Raw genomic sequence first — 23,766 nt, forward strand, 5'->3', positions numbered from 1 at the left:
CCCAGCTTGGTGCACAGAGCCCCAGAGACACATGGACCTAAATCCTATATTCCGGGGCGCCTGCGTGGCTCCGTCGGTTAAGTGGCTGACTCTGGGTGCAGGTTCAGGTCACCATCTCATGGTTCCTGAGTTCAAGCCCCGTCTCAGGCTGACAGTGAGGAGCCTGCTCGGGATTCAGTCTCCCTCTCTCTCTGCTCCTTCCCGCTCTCAATAATTAAACTTAAAAAGTAAATACATAAATGTAGATTTCATGAAGTACAATACATATCCAACAAGTCAACAACTTTCATCGTTCTTTCTTTTACCCATCTGGCCAGCTGGTTTCAAGTGCGGCTCAGTTAGGTAAGGACTGTGTGTGTGCTCCGAAGTGGGGGGCAGGGAGAGGCCAGAGGAGCGCAGGGGCCCTCAGACTGAAGTGTGACTCAGAAGCCCTGGCGGGTGTGTCATGTCATAGACCCCATGCCAAGGTTCCGGGAACTTGCATTTCTTTTTATTTTTTCTTCATGTTTGTTTATTTTTTGAGAGAGAGCGAGAGAGACAAAGTGCAAGCAGGGGAGGGGCAGAGAGAGGGAGACACAGAAATTTGAAACAGGCTCCGGGCTCTGAGCTGTCAGCACAGAGCCGACGCGGAGCTCTAAGCCACAAACCGCGAGATCACGACCTGAGCTGAAGGCGGATGCTTAACCGACTGAGCCACCCAGGCGCCGCAGAGAACCTGCATTTCTAGCAAACTCCAGGGCTGACACGACGCTTGGAGGACCAGAGCGTGGGGGCAGCAGAGGGCGGAGGACACGGGCACGCAAGCAGGCGTACTCACTGCAGTGCCCACACAGTACGCGGCGGGCCAAAGGTCCGTCCCCTTCACGTCGGAGAGGCCCTCGACGAAGCCTGGGAACCCCAACCACACGGCAGACCGGAAGACGATCCCTGAGACAGAGTGAGAGGACACGGTCATCGCGTGGGCGATGCAATCCGGGCCCCCCAGCTGATGCCGAACCTGCAGACTGTCCCCACTCCTACACGTGCGACGCTCTTTCCTTTACGTTCACTCCGACGGTAAAGCTGGCTTTATGAACCGGGCACAGTAAGAGGTTCACGGCTGATAAGAACACAGGACACTGCGACAGTACGCGGTCACGGAAGTCCTGTGAATGTGCTCTGTAAGCATCTCCCTGTCCTCGCTCTTCCCGTGGGGACGGGAGATGCGGTGACGTGAAGGACACAGGCACCGGGACGTGGCGCGAGGCTGCACGGACCTTCTCACGCGGCGCCAGGAGATGCGCCTGCGTCAGACCACAGGCCGCGGGGAAGCAGAACCGCGGAAAGCCCCGCTGTGGCTAAGGGTGACCACGGTCCTTTGGGACGGTCCTGATTCAGCTCGAACGCCGACTTGTTGCTCTGGAAGAACGAGGAGATGATGGATGGAAGAGTAGGAAGGGAGAGAGGAAGAAAGGAGGAAGGAAAGAAACACACACATTGGCGTGTGTGGACAGACAGAGAAATAAGATCTAGCAGGTAAGTATTTCGGGCACAAAGCAATCCCAGGAACTGTGATTTCTACCTGAACTGCCATCAGCCTCAGTCATATGCCTAACGCAGTTGTTTGCTTACTTGGTATGAAGAAGCAAGTGGGTCAACGACCACCTGTATTTCTTGGCTACATTTTTAATATTCATATTAACCATTCCTGACATTAAAAAAGTGACTGAAAAAGCACAATTCTGAAATGTAAAAAGGTAACTCTTTCATTCTTAAAAAAATGCATTTAAGGCCAGTGGCTCAGTGAAGCATCTGACCCCAGCTCAGGTCATGATCTTGAGGTTTGGGAGTTTGAGCCCCGCGCCAGGCTGTCCGCTGTCCGCGCCAGGCCTGCTTCAGATTCTCTGCCCCTCCTCCACCAGCACTTCTCTCTCAAAAATATTTTTTTTAATATTTTTATTTATTTCTAGGAGAGAGAGAGACAGCGTGAGCAGGGGAGGGTCAGAGAGAGAGGGAGATACAGACTCTGAAACAGGCTCCAGGCTNACCTCTCTCTCTGCCTCTATCAAAATAAACAAACACTTAAATGATTAAATAGCTAAAAAAAATAATGCAATTAAGATTCTCACAAATTAGCTCTCAATTTCCTTTGACATTTATTATCTGTAAGATTTGCTTGCTATTAGACCCAAATACCTAATTCTCCTCAAAACAGTATATAAACTTTAAGTTATATATTAAGGTTTTCTGTGATATGCTTCATCTAATAACATCCTACGTAGGGGCGCCTGGGTGGCTTAGTTGGTTAAGGGTCCAACTCTTGCTTTCTGCTCACATCATGATCTCACAGTTCAGGAGTCTGTTCCCTGCATCAGGCCCCGCACTGGCAGTGCAGACCCTGATTGGAATTCTCTCCCCCCACCCTCACCATCTGCCCCTCCCCTGCTCTGTCTCTCACTCTCAAAATAAATACTTAAAAAGTAATAATATACTATGGAATAAAACACTAAACGATAATTGTTAACAGTACAAAGTTATATGCTATGTGCTCACGTATATTATATCATGTAACAGATGACTAAATATACAACGCCTAACACATACTAAATATACTCTGTGTAATATGCTACCAAACTGACACCACATACTATACTACCAAATACATGCTGCATGATACATCACCAAATACACTCTGTGTGATACACTCTATATAGAGAGTAAATATACACCATAGTAAATATAGAGTAAATATACACTACCAATCATACATCATATACTACAATACAAAGTTTGTATCACATAACACACCACTACACATACACTATGTAACACACCACTCAAGAGTAACTATGGACACTGACACGCTTAAGATATACCTTCTCACTGTCAAGCACTGCTCATTCTTCCAGAGAATGGTTTATCATCTTTGGCGTATGGCATTCCTCTGAGCTCAATAAATGCCCGATGTATTTCTGTAGCGATATGAGCTCATGAATGTCAACTTATTGTGATAACACTTCATAATGTGTATGTCAAGTCATTACGCTATCTTCAGCTCTTAGAGTGCTGGCGGTCAATTAGATCTCACCAAAACGGAAAAAATAAGTTCTGTCCTATGAGGTAGGCATCACAAGGATTTTATTTTTCAGTGAGAGGTCAGTCACCAAGCCTTCCCCTGAACTTTGCTTCTGCTCTTTTGTCATCATGCAACTCCCTTCCAGAAATAAGCATAGATACAAATAGTATTTCACTGATCCTCAAAAGAGATCTGGGTGCATCTTTATTTCCAGATATCCAAGTTACAGAGACTAAATTGCTATTAAGATGCTTTTCCAGAGGCACCGGCTGGCTCAGTGAGAAGAACGTACGACTCTTGATCTCAGGGTCCATACAGGGTATAGACATTAAAGATTTTTTTATGTCTATTATTTATTTATTTAGAGGGAATGCGAGTGCGCACTCACACATGGTTGTGAGAGGCAGGGGGAAGGAGAGAGAGAATCCCAAGCAGGATTCACGCTGTCGGCACAGAGCCCAATGGGGGGCTCGGCTCGAACTCACAAACTGTGAGATCACGACCTGGGCCCAGATCACAAGTCGGGCGTTTAACCAACTGAGTCATCATGCACGTGCCCCAATAAATGAGCTTCAAAAAAAAATCTTTTCCAAAATGTTCTCGTGTAATCGGGAAGAAAACCAATTTGATTTATTTAGGCTGCACCAAGCTGGTTCTGTCTCTCAGAGAAAGGAAGTACCACTCCCGGTCTGCCTCCTGGAGTCTCACAGTGAGCAAAGGGCTTACAGCATTTACTCGAAGTCCAGGTCCTGGAGGGTCTCCAACCACAAGGGCACAGATGGGGAGAAGAGCACCCTGGGACAGACACCCACCTGTGCGGAGATCCTCTCAACGGGGGTGGGGGTGGTTAAAAGCTGCTGCCACCCCCTCAGGGCATTCCAATACCATCAACAGCCTTTGCTTCCCCAGCAAAATTATGCAAAAATACATTTCCAAAATGGTCGGCAGCTGTCAGCCAACTGCCAAATGTGGGCAGCATGCGGATCCCGATTCCAACGAACCAGCTGTAAAATAGCATTTATGAAACTACTGAGCAGACACCAGGAACGTTAAAGAAATTGATTTTCATTTTTATTTTCAGGTGGTAATAATATCGGTGCTATATGCACATTTCATTTTTTTCAATGCACTTAAATTCAAGTTAGTTAACACACACCGTAGTACTGGCTTCAGGACTAGAACCCAGCAATTCATCTCTTAGTAGAGGCCAGTGCTCATCCCCACAAGGGTCCTCCTTCATGCCGGGCACCCATTTAGCCCATCCCCCCACCTCCCCTCCAGCAACCCTCAGGTTTCCGTGTTTAAGTCTCTTACAGTTTGCCTCCCTGTTTTTACGTTCTTTTTGCTTCCTGTCCCTAGGTTCCTCTGTTGTGTTTTTTTTTTAATGTTTTTATTTATTTCTAGGAGAGAGAGAGAGAGACAGCGTGAGCAGGGGAGGGTCAGAGAGAGAGAGGGAGTCACAGACTGAAACAGGCTCCAGGCTCCGAGCTGGCAGCCAGCACAGAGCCCGACGCGGGGCTCGAACGCACGAACCGCGAGATCATGACCTAAGCGAAAGTCAGAGCTCAATCCACTAAGCCACCCAGGCGCCCCTGCTGTGTTTTTTAAATTCCACCTTTGGGTTAAATCGTCTATTTGTCTTTCTCTGCCTGACTTATTTCGCTTAGAATCATACACTCTTGTTCCGCACACGTTGTTGTAAATTAATCCAGTGGCGGTGATACCAGGCTGGGGTGTAGATGAAGGGAGATCATAGGTCCCTGTGAGGGGGGGGGGTCCTTATACAGTCTGTGTGATTTAGGTTCCTAATTTTTCAAAGGAACAATGTCAACAAATGGTTTTGGAAGATATTTTGGGCTTTAGGGACCATAATTTCTCTNGCCATACTTTCTCTGCCAACACCCACCTCTGCCCTTGCAGGGCAAAGACAGCCCTAGACAACGCACAAGGGCGGTCCGGCTGTGTTCCCACCAAACTGTACTGAAGGACACAGACATTAAATTTCATGCAATATTTACATAAAATATCTTCGGAAATAGTTTTCTTTTCGTTGTTCAAAAACCTTTGGGCCACAGAAAAGAGGCAACAAGCCAGGATTCAGTGTGGGGTCGGCAGTTGTGCCACCTGTGGTAGAAAACCCAAACCTGGGGACACACACACACACACACACACACACACATATCAGAGGTATATANCACCGGAGCGCGTTCATCCACGTGCCTGATGCGGTTGGTGTTAACGGAGCGCCCTGTTCTGCTCCCGGGACGCAATGCCAGAGGCAGGGGAGTTTCCTTGTAAATCACATCTTTTAAACATTTATTTTTTTTATTTATTCCTAGGAGAGAGAGACAGCATGAGCAGGGGAGGGTGTNTAGCTTTATTCTATGCGCATAAAAATTCCAGAATTGTATCCCCACTAATGATAACCATAAGTCTACTGGGTAAAGCTGAAAAACAAGGAAACTCCAGAAGGCTGAAAATGAAAGAGCTGCCTTGCAGGCTATAGCCTTACTGACCAAAGCTTTATTTAAAACAAACGGAAAAAATCTTATCAGCTCTACGACCTAATACATTCACAGGCCCACCGGCAAACCCAGAGCGGCCACCCTTTGATCTCTCCCCTCCTAAATGGGCCCCCTCTGGGTTTTTTCCAATCAGGCAAAGGGACCACATCCCCGTTCCTCCCTCCCCCACTTATTACACACTTCAATGCAAACACATGCCCTCCCGCCCAGCTGCTCATCTCCCTTTCCACCAGGAGCTTTGCTATTTTAATGTGAGGCCAAGTCTGGGCTCAGCTCGGAGGCCTTCCTTCTGGAAGGAGACCGCGGGACTGGGCTCCCTGTTGGCATCCATCGTAGGCAGCCGGGAAGCTGCGTTGCCAGATGGGAAGCAGAGCCTTTACAAAGGGCTGCAAACAGCAGCACTTCAAAAGGGTCTGACCTGGCACCTCTCTTAGGGGCAGCTGCTTTGAGAGAATTCCCGAACCCACCGACATTGCCAAAACCGCCACCGCTCTCGGGTATTGCGCGCTTGCTTGTACAAACCGCAGAAAAACTCAGAGAAGGACTCTCCCAACAGTGACCTGTCAGCCCCTCAGAGAGCACGAGGCCTGCTGTCTGTTTTGGACCATTGATCTCCTCCTTCCTTTGCTCTTGGATAGTGGAGGCTGCCGCTGGAGTGTGCGGGGAGTGTGCTTTCAAAGAGAAAAATGACATCTGGATGCGTGGCGGGTCCGTGCAAAAGTGCCATTGCGTTTCAAGCTCTGCCTTGTGCCCTAACCACACGTACCCCGTCTCTCTGCTTCTACGTGCAAAGCTGAGGGCTGTGGGGACTCCGGCCCCGAGGAGTCACGGGTGAGGCTCCCAGGCGGTCACTGGCAGAGGTACCTCGGGGAGGAAATTATCCCGAATGAAGATTCCCGGGCCAGATGGGGGCCTCGGAGCAAACCCGCAGAAGGACGGATGGGAGACGACGTTTTTTAACTGTCACAAAGAACCTGACGTTAGGGTAAGGAACACAACTGACGTAAACTGTGTGCAAGATGCGGCTCCAGGATGAAAACGCAGACGGGTGAAGCACACGGGAGGCGGGAAGGATGAGGTTTTTAGGGGTGACAGTGGGGTTCGCGGGGTCCCAGGCCGACGGCCAAGAAAGAATTCCTGAAGACCCCTTGGGTGGAAAACAGTGATTTTAGTAAAGCACGGGGACAGGACGTGTGGGCAGGAAGAGCTGCCCCGGGACCATGAAGAGACACTGGTTAGATGCAATGGGGCTGAGGGAGGTGAAGTCCAGGGGAAGTTTCCAGTGAGATTTCTGTATGCGAAAGAAGACTCAGGCTATTTGAGGGGCAAAGCTCTGGTCAAGCTAGGATTGCTCTTCCCTCTGGCAAAGCATTAGCAGGAAGACGGGAGGGGGCTGTGCAGAAATGTTTTACTCTGCCAGCCTCNAAGGAAACTCCAGAAGGCTGAAAATGAAAGAGCTGCCTTGCAGGCTATAGCCTTACTGACCAAAGCTTTATTTAAAACAAACGGAAAAAATCTTATCAGCTCTACGACCTAATACATTCACAGGCCCACCGGCAAACCCAGAGCGGCCACCCTTTGATCTCTCCCCTCCTAAATGGGCCCCCTCTGGGTTTTTTCCAATCAGGCAAAGGGACCACATCCCCGTTCCTCCCTCCCCCACTTATTACACACTTCAATGCAAACACATGCCCTCCCGCCCAGCTGCTCATCTCCCTTTCCACCAGGAGCTTTGCTATTTTAATGTGAGGCCAAGTCTGGGCTCAGCTCGGAGGCCTTCCTTCTGGAAGGAGACCGCGGGACTGGGCTCCCTGTTGGCATCCATCGTAGGCAGCCGGGAAGCTGCGTTGCCAGATGGGAAGCAGAGCCTTTACAAAGGGCTGCAAACAGCAGCACTTCAAAAGGGTCTGACCTGGCACCTCTCTTAGGGGCAGCTGCTTTGAGAGAATTCCCGAACCCACCGACATTGCCAAAACCGCCACCGCTCTCGGGTATTGCGCGCTTGCTTGTACAAACCGCAGAAAAACTCAGAGAAGGACTCTCCCAACAGTGACCTGTCAGCCCCTCAGAGAGCACGAGGCCTGCTGTCTGTTTTGGACCATTGATCTCCTCCTTCCTTTGCTCTTGGATAGCGGAGGCCGCCACTGGAGTGTGCGGGGAGTGTGCTTTCAAAGAGAAAAATGACATCTGGATGCGTGGCGGGTCCGTGCAAAAGTGCCATTGCGTTTCAAGCTCTGCCTTGTGCCCTAACCACACGTACCCCGTCTCTCTGCTTCTACGTGCAAAGCTGAGGGCTGTGGGGACTCCGGCCCCGAGGAGTCACAGGTGAGGCTCCCAGGCGGTCACTGGCAGAGGTACCTCGGGGAGGAAATTATCCCGAATGAAGATTCCCGGGCCAGATGGGGGCCTCGGAGCAAACCCGCAGAAGGACGGATGGGAGACGACGTTTTTTAACTGTCACAAAGAACCTGACGTTAGGGTAAGGAACACAACTGACGTAAACTGTGTGCAAGATGCGGCTCCAGGATGAAAACGCAGACGGGTGAAGCACACGGGAGGCGGGAAGGATGAGGTTTTTAGGGGTGACAGTGGGGTTCGTGGGGTCCCAGGCTGACGGCTAAGAAAGAATTCCTGAAGACCCCTTGGGTGCAAAACAGTGATTTTAGTAAAGCACGGGGACAGGACGTGTGGGCAGGACGAGCTGCCCCGGGACCATGAGGAGACACTGGTTAGATGCAATGGGGCCGAGGGAGGTGAAGTCCAGGGGAAGTTTCCAGTGAGATTTCTGTATGCGAAAGAAGACTCAGGCTATTTGAGGGGCAAAGCTCTGGTCAAGCTAGGATTGCTCTTCCCTCTGGCAAAGCATTAGCAGGAAGACGGGAGGGGGCTGTGCAGAAATGTTTTACTCTGCCAGCCTCAATAAGGCAATTTCGTTCTATCTGCCGTTTCTTCCTGCCTTTGTTTCCCACCTGACTGGAGGGTGATGGAGACTGAGGTCCAACAGAACTGTGATGTATATCCCTTAATCATCTGTTTCCCCCCTTTCTTTTGTTCTTGGGCAGCCCGGAGTGCCCGAGGGACACCACACAGATCCCACCNAAGACTCAGGCCATTTGAGGGGCAAAGCTCTGGTCAAGCTAGGATTGCTCTTCCCTCTAGCAAAGCATTAGCAGGAAGACAGGAGGGGGTTGTGCAGAAATGTTTTACTCAGTCAGCCTCAATAAGGCAATTTCGTTCTATCTGCCGTTTCTTCCTGCCTTTGTTTCCCACCTGACTGGAGGGTGATGGAGACTGCGGTCCAACAGAACTGTGATGTATATCCCTTAATCATCTGTTTCCCCCCTTTCTTTTGTTCTTGGGCAGCCCGGAGTGCCCGAGGGACACCACACAGATCCCACCTGGGGAGGAGGTGGCAGTGTTTGTGGCCGGCAGCTTGCCTGATGCTTCCAGAAACATCTGGAAGTACGGTAGATGTGGGAACTGCACAGATGATACTGCCAAGCCACAGTCCGCCGAGCCCGGACACGGAGAACTCCGTGCGGTGACAATCAGGACCCTTCTATGTAGGAAGGACGTTTCTGCATCCCTCTCCCTCCATTTCGTCCTCCGTCCCAGCTTCCGGTCTGAGTCCACCTTGCATGTGGAGTCAGGGCTGCCCACGCAAGGGGGTCTTGGCTTTCCCTCGCTCCGCACCTCACGACTCGCCTGCCGCCCCCCCGGATCAGCTACACAAGCTCTGGAAGCGGCTCAGGGCGTTTCTCTTACAGGCAGCTGTCTTCTCACGGTGAGTCCCCGGACACCCACAGGTCCTAACGGGAACGACCGAGTTCACAGGGAGGACCTCAGGGGTGCCACGGAGTTGGGGGGCGCTGGGGGGTGGCAGATGCAGGGTCTGTGCTGGTAGCAGCCGCGTTGCTGCGGAGAGCGGGTCACAAACACCTGCTGTTTTCGGAGCGCGTCAGCAGGCAGGGGCGACGCTCTGTGTCCCTCGCTCCCCGCCCCCGTGACCCCCAGCGCGGGCCTGTGGCTGTTACTGAAACTCAACCTGAGGAGGACGGTATGCACGTTACCGGGCGTGGCTCTGTTCCCAGAAAACTTTATTTACCAAACTCCTGCCAACCTACACATCTTGGCTACGGCAGGTCTACCCCCAGAGACTCTGGCTTACCCAGCAGTGACCCCAAAAGGCTGGGTGGCTGAGCCCCAAATACAGGGAGGCTGACACCGGGTGGGGCAGGCAGACAGGCCGGTGAGGATTGGAAGGCGAGAAGCTGGTGGCAGACCAACTGCTCTTCCTTCCTTCATCCCATGGAAGTTTCTGAGGAGAGGAGGTAGCGGGTCTTGAGCAACCCGTGGTGTTGCTTACGGATCTGTGGTCTGTTCATAAATATACCGCCTTGAATTCGCTCTTCCTCCTTCCCCGTCTTAGTTCCCTTTTGGCCAGGAATTCCGTGGTGTTTGTCCGTGAGGCCTCCGCACACAACTTGCCCTCAGCTCTGCTTTCTGAGGACCCCAGGCTCGGAATCTGCCGTCCTGGTCCAGGAGTTCAGTTGCTGGAGCCACTGCCCTGCCTGGGGTCCATCTCATGACCGGGAGCACCCTGGCCTCTCAGTTCATTGTCGTTCAGCAGAAAGGTGTTGAGTACCGTGTGCAAACTGAGCGGATAAAGAGACAGGGTGTGTCCAGTAAATATGGATGTGTTATTAGGCCTTAATAAAAAATACTTAAACGACAGAGGCAATGTCTGAGCCAGATTAACTAGTCATAGATATACGGTGGAAGACGGTGGAAAGAGATAGGGACTGAGTAGAGTTTAAAATGAACTTGCACTTGGCGCACCTGGGTGGCTCAGTCGGATGGGCGTCCGACTTTGGCTTAGGGCATGATCTTGCACTTGGGGAGTTTGAGCTCCATGTCGGGCTCTGTGCTGACTGCTCGGAGCCTACAGCCTGCTTCGAATTCTGTTTCTCTCTCTCTCTCTCTCTCTCTCTCCCTCTGTTCTTGCTGTGCTCATGCTCTCTCTTTCTATTAAAAAAAATTAAAAAATTTTAATTAAATTAAATTGAGCTTAAAAGACATTTAAATATCAGACCTGAGAATAAAATTCATCAGGTTTCATGTGCATTCCGCTATAGGTTTCACTGAAAAGCAGATTCTAATTCTGCTTATTGAGACGTCTGGGTGAGGCCCTGCATTTCATGAGCTTCTGCATTTGTAACAAGCTTCCGGAGTGTGGACGCCGCTGGTCAGTGGATCCTACTTCGAGCAGCAAGGTTTGAGGGCCTGTATCTCAACCCACGAAGGAAAGGGAAGAACCCGGCAATACTTACATGTGGGGAGGGCTTAGTTCGACAGAGCAGAAAAACTGATCAAAGCCAAAGCCCTTTCCGAACGCCAGTGACGAGCCCCAGATGAAAGCATGAGGTCAGCAGTGACGAGCAACGTCCCTCCTGACGGCTCTGAAAGCCCCGGGGCCGGAAGATGTTTGGGGCTAACCTGGGGCGGAAGTCATGATGCCCGCAGGAGAGGGACACAAACGGGAGAGGAAGTCTGAGCTGGGACACAGCAAACAAAAGTGATTTGTGGTGACAAAGGGAGAATGAGCTGACCGTGTGCTCAGGTAGAAACTGAAAGACCGTTCACCCCGGTCTAGAAAAAAGAGCGGCCAGGTCTACGCCCGAGTCCCGACAGAAGCTCTTTTTGCGTAGCTGAGAGGTTCAGTGCTATCTAACAGCGGTTCAGGACCTATCTAATCCCGAATGACCCACCTCCTTACACACCATTTAAAATGCTTTCTCCCTGAAAGCAGGCGAGTCAGCTGTTAAATACAAAAAGCTCAAATGGAAGGCAAAACAGGATTTGCTTCCCAGAGATTTGATCTTCAGTTCNGAGGAAGTCTGAGCTGGGACACAGCAAACAAAAGTGATTTGTGGTGACGAAGGGAGAATGAGCTGACCGTGTTCTCAGGTAGAAACTGAAGGACCGTTCACCCCAGTCTAGAAAAAAGAGCGGCCAGGGCTATGACCAAGTCCCGACAGAAGCTCTTTTTGCGTAGCTGAGAGGTTCAGTGCTCTCTAACAGCGGTTCAGGACCTATCTAATCCCGAACGACCCTCCTCCTTACACACCATTTAAAATGCTTTCTCCCTGAAAGCAGGCGAGTCAGCTGTTAAATACAAAAAGCTCAAATGGAAGGCAAAACAGGATTTGCTTCCCAGAGATTTGATCTTCAGTTCACAGCTAAATTTGCTGGAACACACTCATTCCATAGAGAAAAGCCATGGTTAACAGTCGGATGCAGTAAATGTACCAAAAGGAATAGTATAGAAAGTTGCAACTGACATTAATGATGGAATGAACACCAAGGAAAAAGAAAACAGAGCTGCATTTCAGAGACGATTATGACGTGAGTAGCTAAGGCTATTACGTTAAAATAAATGTTTGCTAACTAAGAGAACCGAGCCACAAATAAACGGGCAGGCATGAACTATTAAGAATAGTTGAGTGGTCAGTGAAGTCAAGGGCGGTGTTTCACATCTAAAACCACATTTTGGTGCTTTATCAGCATGTGCAGGAAGCAGAGGTAATTCTACAATCCTCTGTGGGAAGAAACAATTATTCTTACATTTTTGTGTCCGAAGAACTCCCTCTATCATTCTTTACCATGAGGACTGTCGGCTTTTCAGTTCACCTTCTTCTGCCTTTGGACCTTTCAGCTCAAAAAGAAAAGAAGTTTTGTTTTTAATGAATACGTCTCATGTCCAAAAAGGAACGTAATGATTTTCAGGCCCAGGGCTCCGCTATGAATTCGAGGTCAAATAACACACACTCACGGACAATTAAAGGCAAATTCTTTTACATAAATATGGCTGTCTTTGGAGTGGCTTTCATGCGCACGCACACACACCTTAAATGCACACACAAAATTATCTCTTAAAAAAATTGTAGAAGCGTTACACACACTTGACTGGCCACCAAATTGGACTTCAAAACAGTTTGATATGTGCTTTTAAAATCATGAATGATGGAAATGATTCATTCAGTCAAAAATTAGGAAATCCAGGGGCACCTGGGTGGCTCAGTCAGTAAAGCGTCTGACTCCTCAGCTCTGCTCAGGTCGTGATCTTGTGGTTCACAAGTTTGAGCCCCACGTGGGATTCTCTCTCTCCCTCTCTGACCCTGACCTGCTCATGCACACATGCTCTCTCTTACTCTCCCTCAAACAAATAAACATCTTAAAAAAGGTAAATCCATTCCAATTTGAAATTATGTCCTGAATGGATACATGTTCTTGAACGTCTTATCTCCTACTAAAGCGAAAAAAACCATCGAGACCATAACGAGTTCTTGGTGGGAAAAGAGATGACAAAGCAGGCAAGCCCTTCTCTTTCTGAGGAGCAAAAAGGGACAGGCATGTTGACCGCTGTTAGAAACGACTGGAGGGGCCCCTGGCTGGCTCAGCTGGTGGGGCATATGACTGTTCATTTCAGGGTTGTATGTTTGAGTCACACATTGGGTGTCGACATTCCTTAAAAATAAAATCTTGGGGGGCGCCTGGGTGGCTCAGTCGGATGAGCGTCCCACTTCGTCTCGGGTCATGATCTTGTGGTTCGTGGGTTCGAGCCCCGCGTTGGGTTCTGTGCAGACAGCTCGGAGCTGGAGCTTGCTTTGCATTCTGTGTCTCCCCTTCTCATGCTGTATGTCTCTCTCTCAGAAATAAATAAAACATAATAAAATTTTTTTTAAATAATAAAATCTTNCGCTCGCTCTGTCCAGACTGTGTTCGTTGTCTTCGTATGCCTCGTAGGTTTTTGTTCAGAGCTGGGCACGATGTCCGCGGTGAAAAGATTTGGGGTAAATAGGCTATGAGTGGGCAGGGCCGGGGGGATGCATTCTACAGTTTATGATTAGGTCTGTCTTGTCATGAGCCTGTACCCCTTGGCCAAGAACTTCACAGATGCCTCTCAGGCTTGTGTTGTCTCCCTCCCCCCAGCCGTAGGTGGGAAAGAAAGGTTGGCTGGAGGAGGTTGAACTTCAGTATCTCATTCCTCCCATGGTGGTTAGGCTCTGGTAACCCCAATCAGTTCATGTCAAATTCCTCCTGAGGACAGATCTTGTTCCGAAGAACAGAATGCTCTGGGGTATTGAAAAATGGCCAATTTCCCCTTTGCTCTGAAGGAAGCACAAGCAATTTTTCTCCAGGTTTCAGTGAGAACCTAGAGCTCTAGGAGGTCACACTCACAAAAGTATATGGATGCCTGCAGTTTGTACTTATTTGAGAGAAAGAGAGAGAGAGAGAGAGAGAGAGAGAGATGGATCCCAAGCAGGCTCTCCACAGTCAGCACATAGCCCAATGTAGGGCTTGAACCCACAAACTGCAAGATCATGACCTGTGCCAAAATCAAGACTTGGACATTGGGGGCGCCTGAGTGACTCAGTTGGTTGAGTGTCTGACTTCAACTCAGGTCATGATCTTGCAGTCATGAGTTCAATTCCAAAATCGAGCTCTGACGTTGACAGCTCGGAGCCTGGAGCCTACTTCAGATTCCGTGTTTCCCTCTTTCTCTCTCTGCCCCTCCTCTGCTTGTGATCTCTCTCCCTCAAAAATAAATCAATAAACATTAAAAAAAATTTTAACTGAGCCACCAACCTCCCTCCCTCTTTTTTTTTTTTTTTTTTAAGTATTTTTTTAATTTATTTCTAGGAGAGAGAGAGACAGCGTGAGCAGGGGAGGGTCAGAGAGAGAGGGAGATACAGACTCTGAAACAGGCTCCAGGCTCTGAGCTGNCACAGAGCCCGATGCGGGGCTCGAACCCATAACCACGAGATCATGACCTAAGCGAAAGTCGGACGCTTAACCGACTAAGCCACCCAGGCGCCCCCACCCACCCTCGTTTTTAGCTCACATTCTTCTACACTGAGCCTCTAGCACGTTGTCATTTACAGTTCAGGTTTTCCTATCCGGGTAGTGATTCCTGTGGAGGTTTCTAACAGATTTCAGCTCCGGTAAGTTGTGCTTCTCTGCATCGGCCCATGTTTTCAATTTGCGGGGCAGCAGGCCCCTGGGACCTTATGACTCTGAGAAATCTAAGAGTGGTTGATCTTTCAGCTTGTCCAGCTTTTTTCATGTTAAAGCTGGACACGGTGGTGGACGAGGTGGAGACCACCAGGTTCCTCCCATGCCAGACTAGAAATCAGCAACACACATTTATTTGCTCCTAGTGTCTGCAGCTTAAGAGGCCAGGCACTGAAGCTGGGTCTCCCACTGTGGGCTCTGTCAATGGCTGCAGTTCCGGTACTGACCAGGCCGGTCTCATCTGAAGGCTTGAGTGGGGAAATATTTGCTTCCGAACATTTGCTTACATGTTTAATAACAAGTTTTCCTTCTTCATGGGCTGTTGACCAGAGGTCACCTTCAGTTCCTTGGCACATGAGTCTCTCCATGGGGTGGCTGCCAATAAGGCTGCTTGAGTCATGAAAGCCAGCAAGAGTGATGCACCAAGTGGAGGTCACAGGCTCTTGTAACAGAATCAAAGAACTCCTATCCCATCACCTTTGCTGGATCCTAATGGTTAGTAGTTAGTCATGGGTCCTGCTCACACCCAATGGAAGGAACACAGAGTGTGAACACCACTGTGCGGTGCACTGGGGGGCGCCATCTTTATTTTTCTTAATGTTCATTTTTAAGAGAGAAGGAGGGAGGGACAGAGAGAGATGGGGATGGAGGATCTGAAGCAGAGTCTACGCTGACAGCACAGAGCCTGACATGGGGCTCGAACTCACAAAACAAGATCATGACCTGAGTTGAGGTTGGACACACCCGATTGAGCCACCCAGGCACCCCTGGGATGGCCATGTTCACGTCTGTCCATCACAGATGCCTCTCAGGGTTGCCTGATGCTGCGGGAATGCTGGAGCACCGATTCTTGTTGGTCAACCAGGAAGGGTTGCCCCTTGGGGGCGGGGGCACTTCCAGTCCCGGCGTCTCTGAGAGCATTGGCAGAGTGAGTTCCTACCTCCTGAGGGCATCCTCTCGCAGAATCAAGCAAGGCTGCCTGCTGCCGCTCCAGGAATATGTTAAGGGGATAGAAGGACGACCACTCTCTCCATCCCAGATTAAATGTATTTGGTTTGACCCTGTGGAACCGACAAAAAGGCTCAGGGTTGGCTACCAGGTTTTCAGAGAGTAAAATGAGTTGCGGCGGCTTTCTCTCTGGACACTGAACGCTTTTCTCTGTCCCCCTGGGGAATTCAGTAGCTCTGCAAAATTCCACACAACGAATGGGTTTTGAATCCAGGCTTAGAGCTCAAAGAGCCTGATTAGTGGTTCTTGCTGGGCTCGGTATTGACCTCGCCTGACAAAACATGAGTCTTGGCTTCTGAAAGAAACTTGCATTTCCCCTGAGAAAACCACAGAAATTCACAGATCGAGAAATTCCGTCTAAGAATACAACTTCAGTTCTGCAAGAAGCAGATAATGAATCTTGGAGCTGAGTAGGGTCAGACTGAGGACAGGTGAGACCAGACCATGCCACGGAAGGGCGAGGGGTGGGATTTGTGTTCTGAGAAGAGAGAGGAAAGTAGACTAACGTTGATATTGCTGTCTGACCGCCTTCCGTGAGCGGGCAGCGTTCAGTACTTCGTGTCTTGCTTAACTCTCATCTGCACCCTTATGGCTCATCTTTTTATCTCTAGTTTTTAAGTATAAGGCAGCAGAAAAGGTGAGGAGACTTGTCTAAGGTCATGGAGGTGGTAGAGGTGAGGATCAGACCCAGGCAGATGACACCATAAGCACTTTATCCAGAGGGGACGCAGAGATTCATTTCCGGTCACCGTGGGCGTCTGCGAACCGGTCAGAGCGCAGAAACGCACGTTCTCTATTCACCAGCCTGAAGCAACAGGAGCCCAGTCTTGAGAAGCTGCAAGCAGCTCAAAGGCAGCCAAATCTGAAGTCATGTGACCAAAACTGCACCTTCAAGGAGGTATACGGGGTGGGGGATGGGGAGGGGAGGGGGTTAGGACGCACATGTGTATGTGCAGGCTACAGATTTCAAACTTCATTCACGTTTTATGTTACTTCTGTAGCACGTTACGCTAATATAAAGAAACGAGAGGACTATTACTTCTGGGCGGATTAAATGCCCTGCAGTTTTTACCACGTGAGACAGTCCAATCTCATATATCTAACAAAGGGGACGAAGTGCACTCAGATGTCGGCTAATTTTGAAATGACTGTTTCACTGGTACTCAAGTGGCCCCGAGCAGGGAGTAGGAAACCCACAGTAACCCCGGTGGTTTGGCTCGTGGTTAGAAACACAGCGTGTTGGGAGATAATACAGCCTTACGTCGACCCGGTCGTGCGCACCGTGGAAACACTTGGCTGACGCACAGGCTAGAGCATACACCTCAACAGCAGGATCGAAAGGCATTGATATACAAAATGTAGGTAAGGGAGTCCTCTGGAGGGAGTCTCATCAATGCAATGGCTCTTCCCCTCCTCCACCCCCTCTAGTTTTTCAGGCTTCAGTGCTTTGCCCTTGGTTGAACATATATATAGTTTTTATTTTTTAATGTTTATTTTTCAGAGAGAGAGAGACACACACACACAGAGCATGAGTGGGAGAGAGGCAGAGAGAGAGAGGGAGACACAGAATGTGAAGCAGGCTCCAGGCGCTCAGCTGTCAGCACAGAGCCTGACGTGGGGCTCAAACCCATGGATCACACGTTCATGACCTGAGCCGAAGTCAGACGCTTAACCGACTGAGCCCCCCAGGCGCCCCTAACATACAGAGTAAGTCATGTGTATAACCTGAGTTTCTCAAACTTAGGACATTTCTTGAGTCTGTCACAGGGGTCAGAAAATGTATTCTTAAGGGGCCAAACAGTATGTATTTTTGCCTTTGCAAAGCTACCCATTTCTCTCGATTACTGTTTGTCTGAACGTGCTTTAAGCTGACTTAATCAATGCTTTGATTTCAGGCATCTTAATTTGGCCTTAAGGACAGCCTGTCCAGTCACGGACTTGGTGGCGACATGGAACTGACGTGATTTCCCACGGAACACCTCTGTTCTGTAAAACCCAAGTTATTAAACGGCTTAACCAGGAAGGGGAAACTTTTCCCTGTAACTCTACAGCGAGAAATCAGACAGTCGCCTCCTGACCCATGTAATGAGGTGACAGTCACAAGTGACAAGCCACGTAGATGTCACGTATTCCCTGATGTAGCGGGCCGAGATGGCCACACATCTATGTGTGTGCTTTCTCCCAGTCCATAACCTGGTCATGAGGAAACATCGGACGAGCCTAAAGCGGAGACACTCGGCAAAACACGTGACCAGTCCTCCTGAAAACTCTCCAGGTCATGGGGCACCAGGGGGCGCCTGGGTGGCTCAGTAGGTTAACCGTCTGACTCGGTTTCAGGTCAGGTCATGATCTCGTGGTTCCTGGGTTCGAGCCCCACATCAGGCTCTCCACTGACGGTGCAGAGCCTGCCTGAGAATCTCTCTCCCTTTCTCGGCCCTTCCCCTGCTCTCTCTTGCACTTCTGCTCTCTCTCAAATAAATGAACTGCAAAAAAGAAAATTCTCCAGGTCATGAAAACAAAGGAAAGACGGAGACCAAACAGACGACTAAATGCAATGTTGGGTCCCGGGTTCAGAAAGAAGACACTAGCGTACAGACTGGGGAATTCCAAATAGGAGTTCAGTGATGAGGAATGTACCAGGCGAGCCTTTATAAGTGCTTTCTGTTTCATCTTTGCAACTTCTCCGTAAATCTAAAATTGTTCCAACAGATGAATTTATTATTCTTGTAAAATCTTTAATGTTTATTTTTGAGAGAGAGAGAGAGAGCACGAACATGAGCTTCAGAAGGACACAGAGATACACACACAGAACTCAGGCTGAAGGCTCTGAGCTGTCAGCATAGAACCCAACGCAGGGCTCGAACCTATGAACTCTGAGATCATGACCTGAGCCAAAGTCGGATGCTTAACTGACTGAGCCACCCAGGCGCCCCTCCAACAAAAGAATTTATTTTGAAAGAAGTTAATCACACAATATTTCCTGCAGCCCTTCCACGTGTATAATTATGCAAAAGTAAGAAATGATCTCGACCAATTAATTTTTTAGAGACTTCCTTTCCCTGCCTAGAAGAAATCTGTCCATTGTAGTAAAATGTCTACCACCCTTCAGACAGCCGACCTCGGTTACTTCCTGTTCTTTCTAAGGCTAGTCCAATACTTCGACATTCCTTGAAGTTCAGAAGAAAAGATTCAAGTGAAGCAAGTATTCTGGCCAGCGGCCAGCGAAGGAATTTCCCCGCCTCCGGATCAACAGTCCCTCCAGCCTTGCAGGGCTCCTCCTTCCCACACGGCACCCGAATTATTTCAGCTCTAAGGAAGTACATACAGATGGCTCCTTTCTCCGCGCGTGTGTGGTTGTGGCTGTGTTGGGGAGTGAGAGGGAGGGCATGAAATAACATTTATTGAGCTCCGGCAGTATGCAGACTCTCCTGGCGATTCCGGGGTTCTCCAGATGGGCTCCCGGAAGGGCAGCCTGAGTGTGGTTCAGGAGCTGGTCACAAGTGCAAGCTCCCTATGCCTTCTCCGAGAGTCTCACAGAAGCATCTCTTGGTTTTTGGGGCGCCTGGATGGCTTAGTCGGTTAAGCGTCCGACTTTCGTTTAGGTCATGATCTCGTGGTTCGTGGGTTCGAGCCTCGCGTCGGGCTCTGTGCTGACTGCCAGCTCAGAGCCTGGAGCCTGTTTCGGATTCTGTGTCTCCCTCTCTCTCTGACCCTCCCCTGCTCACGCTGTCTCTCTCTCTTTCCTAGAAATAAAAAAAAATAAAAATAAAAAAAAAAAAGAAGTATCTCTGGGTTTTTGTCTCTCAAAATCTGGAGTACGAAGGGAAGAGGCATTCCACAGTGACACGAATGCTATCCTAGGGAAGGGACGGAAGGTTCCTGCTGCATTTGGGAGACTTCACAAGGAAGTCTCACTGGAATCTCACACGCACAATTATTTTTTGCTGCTTGGAAGTTGCTGGTGTTGGCTCTCACTGCTACCGCCGAGTCGGCACTGGGGACCCAGGTATCATACCTTTATACTGTGAGTTAGTTGGCAAATTAGAAGCAGGTTGGGACCCAGAAGGGGTTTGAGAGTGGAAAAAAAAAATCTTCCCCAGATACAATGTGGTAAATCAAGGTTAAGGTTGCCAGACTGGTGTCCAAACTCCCATCCTCGGGGCGTCTGGGTGCTTCAGTCGATTAAATGTCGGAGTTTGGCTCAGGCCATGATCTCATGGTTTGTGGGTTCGGGCCCCGAGTCAGGCTCTGTGCTGAGCGCTCTGAGCCTGGAGCTGCTTCGCATTCTGTGTGTCCCTCTCTCTCTGCCCCTCCCCTGCATGCACTCTGTCTCTGTTTTTGAAAATAAATGCTAAAAAAAGTAAAAACAAAAAGACAAAAAAAAACCCTCCCATCCTCCTCTTGGGTACCCCAAGCCCTGCACCGATTGAGCTCTGACCACAAGGTCTATGCCTTTGACCTCAGCTGAGGGTCACGTGGAGGATGTGGACATGGCCCATCCATGTGGCTGCCTTTTCACCCCCCTTTGTCTCCTCTCGTCACGCCCCCCTAATTTTGAAGTTTTAAAGCAAAGGTAAACTACTGGTCTCCGCCCTCCCAGAAATCCCTGGCTTTTGCTTAAAGCAAAATGCCCCGCCTCATTCAGGGACCCCAGGGAGAAAGAAGGAATCCTGGACTTGGCCGCCTACACGTGCACATGACTAAGAGAGCCACTTAGATCTAGACCTTGATTACATCTCACGAACTACAAGGATAAAAGATAATTTACACCCTCCACTACCCATTCCCCAGGTAAAACTTTTGTCCCTTGCAAGGAAGTCACTAGCGTTCAAAATCCTTGCCTGGATCTGTTAGCCTGAGTAGTAGCCCTGGGTCAGGCTGAGTTTGCGGTTTTAAGCTGGTAAGGTTTGTGCTAATGAGATATGCAGNCTCTGACCACAAGGTCTATGCCTTTGACCTCAGCTGAGGGTCACGTGGAGGATGTGGACATGGCCCATCCATGTGGCTGCCTTTTCACCCCCCTTTGTCTCCTCTCGTCACGCCCCCCTAATTTTGAAGTTTTAAAGCAAAGGTAAACTACTGGTCTCCGCCCTCCCAGAAATCCCTGGCTTTTGCTTAAAGCAAAATGCCCCGCCTCATTCAGGGACCCCAGGGAGAAAGAAGGAATCCTGGACTTGGCCGCCTACACGTGCACATGACTAAGAGAGCCACTTAGATCTAGACCTTGATTACATCTCACGAACTACAAGGATAAAAGATAATTTACACCCTCCACTACCCATTCCCCAGGTAAAACTTTTGTCCCTTGCAAGGAAGTCACTAGCTTTCAAAATCCTTGCTTGGATCTGTTAGCCTGAGTAGCAGCCCTGGGTCAGGCTGAGTTTGCGGTTTTAAGCTGCTAAGTTTTGTGCGAATGGGATATGCAGCGGTGTTCTCAGGCATTACTTGGAGAGCTCGCTCACCCACTGCTGAGCCCTCCTCCCCTCCGACGCCCTTTGCTCCTGTCCACAAAAGTGGCTGATCAGCAGTCAGCTACCCTTCCAGAAATGCCACCGGAGAATGAGATGCCAATCTGTCTCGGAGCTATCCCAAATCTTTCTCAGGGAGCTGTCACTTGGCATGAGGGTGCGACACTCTTTCCCCAATGACCACCCTGGGGGCAGGCAGAGAACTCGCCCGTTCTGCCTCTCCTGTGAGCCCTGGGATCTGTCTGCACAAACAGCGGGGCGTTAGCCACAATGCTTCCAAACTAAGACGAAAGTCCCATTTTGTGTCTTGGAATGTAAGGGATTCTTGCACAGAGACTTTCCTTTCCAGGAAGCACCTTTATTCATGCCGGTACTGGTTCCGTTGGGTTCATACCTGAACAATGAGCCCTGAACACCAGGTGGCGTGCTTTTCTGTACATTTTCTACTTCTTTGTCTCCCATATATGGTAACACGCAAACATGCCCTATGATTAGGTGGTCTCAGGTTACAGGATGGTGAGGTATGTCCTATCTGCATATAGCCAGGTTGCCTTCCTTAATCTTTAGGTTTTTACATTTTTCGTCTACATTCCTTAGGGAGGGGACCCTACCACATTCCTCACTTTGAAGCTCGGACCCCTCTATTTAGGGTCCAAGAACATCATTTTGGTTTAGAGGCTTTTATTTCCGTAACATCATTCTGTGAGTGGCTGGCTTTCTTTCAACCATGGCCTCAACGAGGCTGAAGACAGACCAGGTCTGGAAGGGACATGAGCAATCCTCATTCGATCTGTGATCTCCTCTGTGACTTTTCCCTCACCATCTATCCGGAGGCAGCAGTTGCTCAGGTTAAACTTTCCACAAACCCCTCCCTCAGAAGCAAGCAGGTAATCTAAGGCCAAGCGACTCTGATAGATGGCATTGCACACTTGGTTTGCTGCTTGCCTAGTTAGTTAAGGGCTCTGGCAGTTTCACTGGTTATAATTTCTACAACTGCTTGCAGTCTGCTTATGCGGTTTAGCATGTAAATGGGGGTGCGGTAGCCCCAGGACCCATTCTCCGCCCAGGTGGCAGGGCCATACTATGGGATTATATGCTTGGGAGGCCACCCATCGTCTTTCCAATTGCCAACTTGGAGGGCACGCCGCTTCCTTCCAGTCTCCCTATCTCCGTACATTTGAACTTCCAGATGGTCCTCCCTAGCAGCTGGGAGCAGAAGGATGGACAAATAGGCACCAACATTCATGACCCTCATCAGCCTGAAGGAAGTACCGGATAAGCTGTTTTTTCCACGTATCCAGCAGAGCCCTCCTGGGACCCGCCATTCGATGGCTGCGTCAACATTGTCCCAAGCCTCCTGGAGATGGGAGAAGTTAGACAGGGGTGAGGATCCAGCTCAAGGTGACCCGGGCACCCCCACCATTGGGTTTCCCAGGTGGCTGGATTATACAACCTTTGGCCCAGGCACGTTAAGTTTCCAACAGAGCTGGTGAACTTTCCTCCCCATTGGCAAAGATAGTTCTTCCCAATAATGAAGGTTTTGAGGAGCAAACCCTGGTAGTGGAACTGGGGTGTTTTGTTCCATTATAAGGCTTGCGGGGATCTAATTCCCTGGCCTCCCATGGCTACTGATCCCCCACGTTGATTCCCCCACATACGCAGCATGAAGAGATCTTTAGGGTCTGGGTTACAGTCTCTGCCAGGGCTACAAACAAGTTCCTCGCGGGGACTGAAATGGGAGGGGGGCTACGTCTTTCTTTGTAGAAGGAGTGGAAGACTTCATGGTACATGGAGGCGTGCGGGTGACCCTCTTGACGTGTAACACAGTCCCTGGGGCTCTGCCCCGCCCATAGATTCAGACGCCGATCTGGGTGCCCCACGACCGCTTGTAGTCTCCTGGGTTAATGATGGTGAAATTAACAGGGTTACAGACCTTTGACTGACAGCCTGACGCAGAAGCCCCCTTCTGAGGAGCGCTGTTGCGCCTTCTTTTACACAAGTAGCCCGTGAAACACAGCTCCAGCTGGGGCATAGAAACTCCGGTGTATGGGCACACAGACTGTTATGCTCGAATCGCGAGTCCCCTGAGACGTCCAAGGAGCCGACACCGATGCAAGTACATAAGGGTCTTTATTACAAGCTCAAGCAGGGACTCACCTGTCAACCGGTGCAGTGGCTGCAGGGTGAAGCCCCCAACAATGGCTAGCAGGGTTTTTATGGGGTAAGGGATGGGGGGGGGGTGTTACAGTGCACACGTTGTACGCATAGCATCATCACATAAACACCAATCAAAATTGTACAACACCCATGGTTATAGTTTTGACCATTCAGTATCTGTGAGGCGTTCGTTACTTTTGGCGGGACCCAATCATGACCTTTGAGAAATCTTTGAAAATGACCAATTATGAGGTGAGTTCAAAGGGCCCATGTGGGGTTTAGGCAAGCGGTGAGTGATTGGCTAGTTTGTACTATAGTCCTCAGTCCCTGACTCAGACCAAAGGAATGTTTTTAACTTCTTTTGATTGGCTGATCTGAGGGTGGTCCGAAGGTGGCTTCAGACTTGAGCAGTCTGAGGCTTTTCCTTGAACTAGGGCTACGTGCAGCCCGAGGTTGCTCTCAATGGAGGCCTTAAACT

General features: G+C 49.7%; 1 protein-coding gene and 2 long non-coding RNA genes across 3 annotated transcripts in view; all 3 read right to left on the minus strand.

Annotated features, from left to right (window-relative positions):
• GPR143 (G protein-coupled receptor 143) overlaps nt 1–23,766 on the minus strand; it is a gene marked incomplete at its 5' end in the record, with an annotated part of 58,618 nt that overhangs the window by 31,059 nt on the left and 3,793 nt on the right. Inside the window, one exon of the mRNA XM_077745970.1 lies at nt 818–927. Coding sequence (XP_077602096.1) covers nt 818–927 — 110 coding nt within the window. The remainder of the gene's footprint in view (nt 1–817; nt 928–23,766) is intronic.
• On the minus strand, nt 9,679–11,234 carry LOC144216564 (uncharacterized). The gene is made up of 3 exons (XR_013330685.1): nt 10,911–11,234; nt 10,420–10,605; nt 9,679–10,235 (listed from the first exon to the last, which is right to left on the minus strand). It is a non-coding gene; the product is annotated as an uncharacterized LOC144216564 (long non-coding RNA).
• LOC144216563 (uncharacterized) lies at nt 18,597–23,232 on the minus strand. The gene is made up of 2 exons (XR_013330684.1): nt 22,404–23,232; nt 18,597–19,406 (listed from the first exon to the last, which is right to left on the minus strand). It is a non-coding gene; the product is annotated as an uncharacterized LOC144216563 (long non-coding RNA).

This window comes from Crocuta crocuta, unplaced genomic scaffold, assembly GCF_008692635.1.
Source record: "Crocuta crocuta isolate KB4526 unplaced genomic scaffold, BGI_CrCroc_1.0 scaffold512, whole genome shotgun sequence".
In the NCBI taxonomy this organism is placed as follows: domain Eukaryota; kingdom Metazoa; phylum Chordata; class Mammalia; order Carnivora; family Hyaenidae; genus Crocuta; species Crocuta crocuta.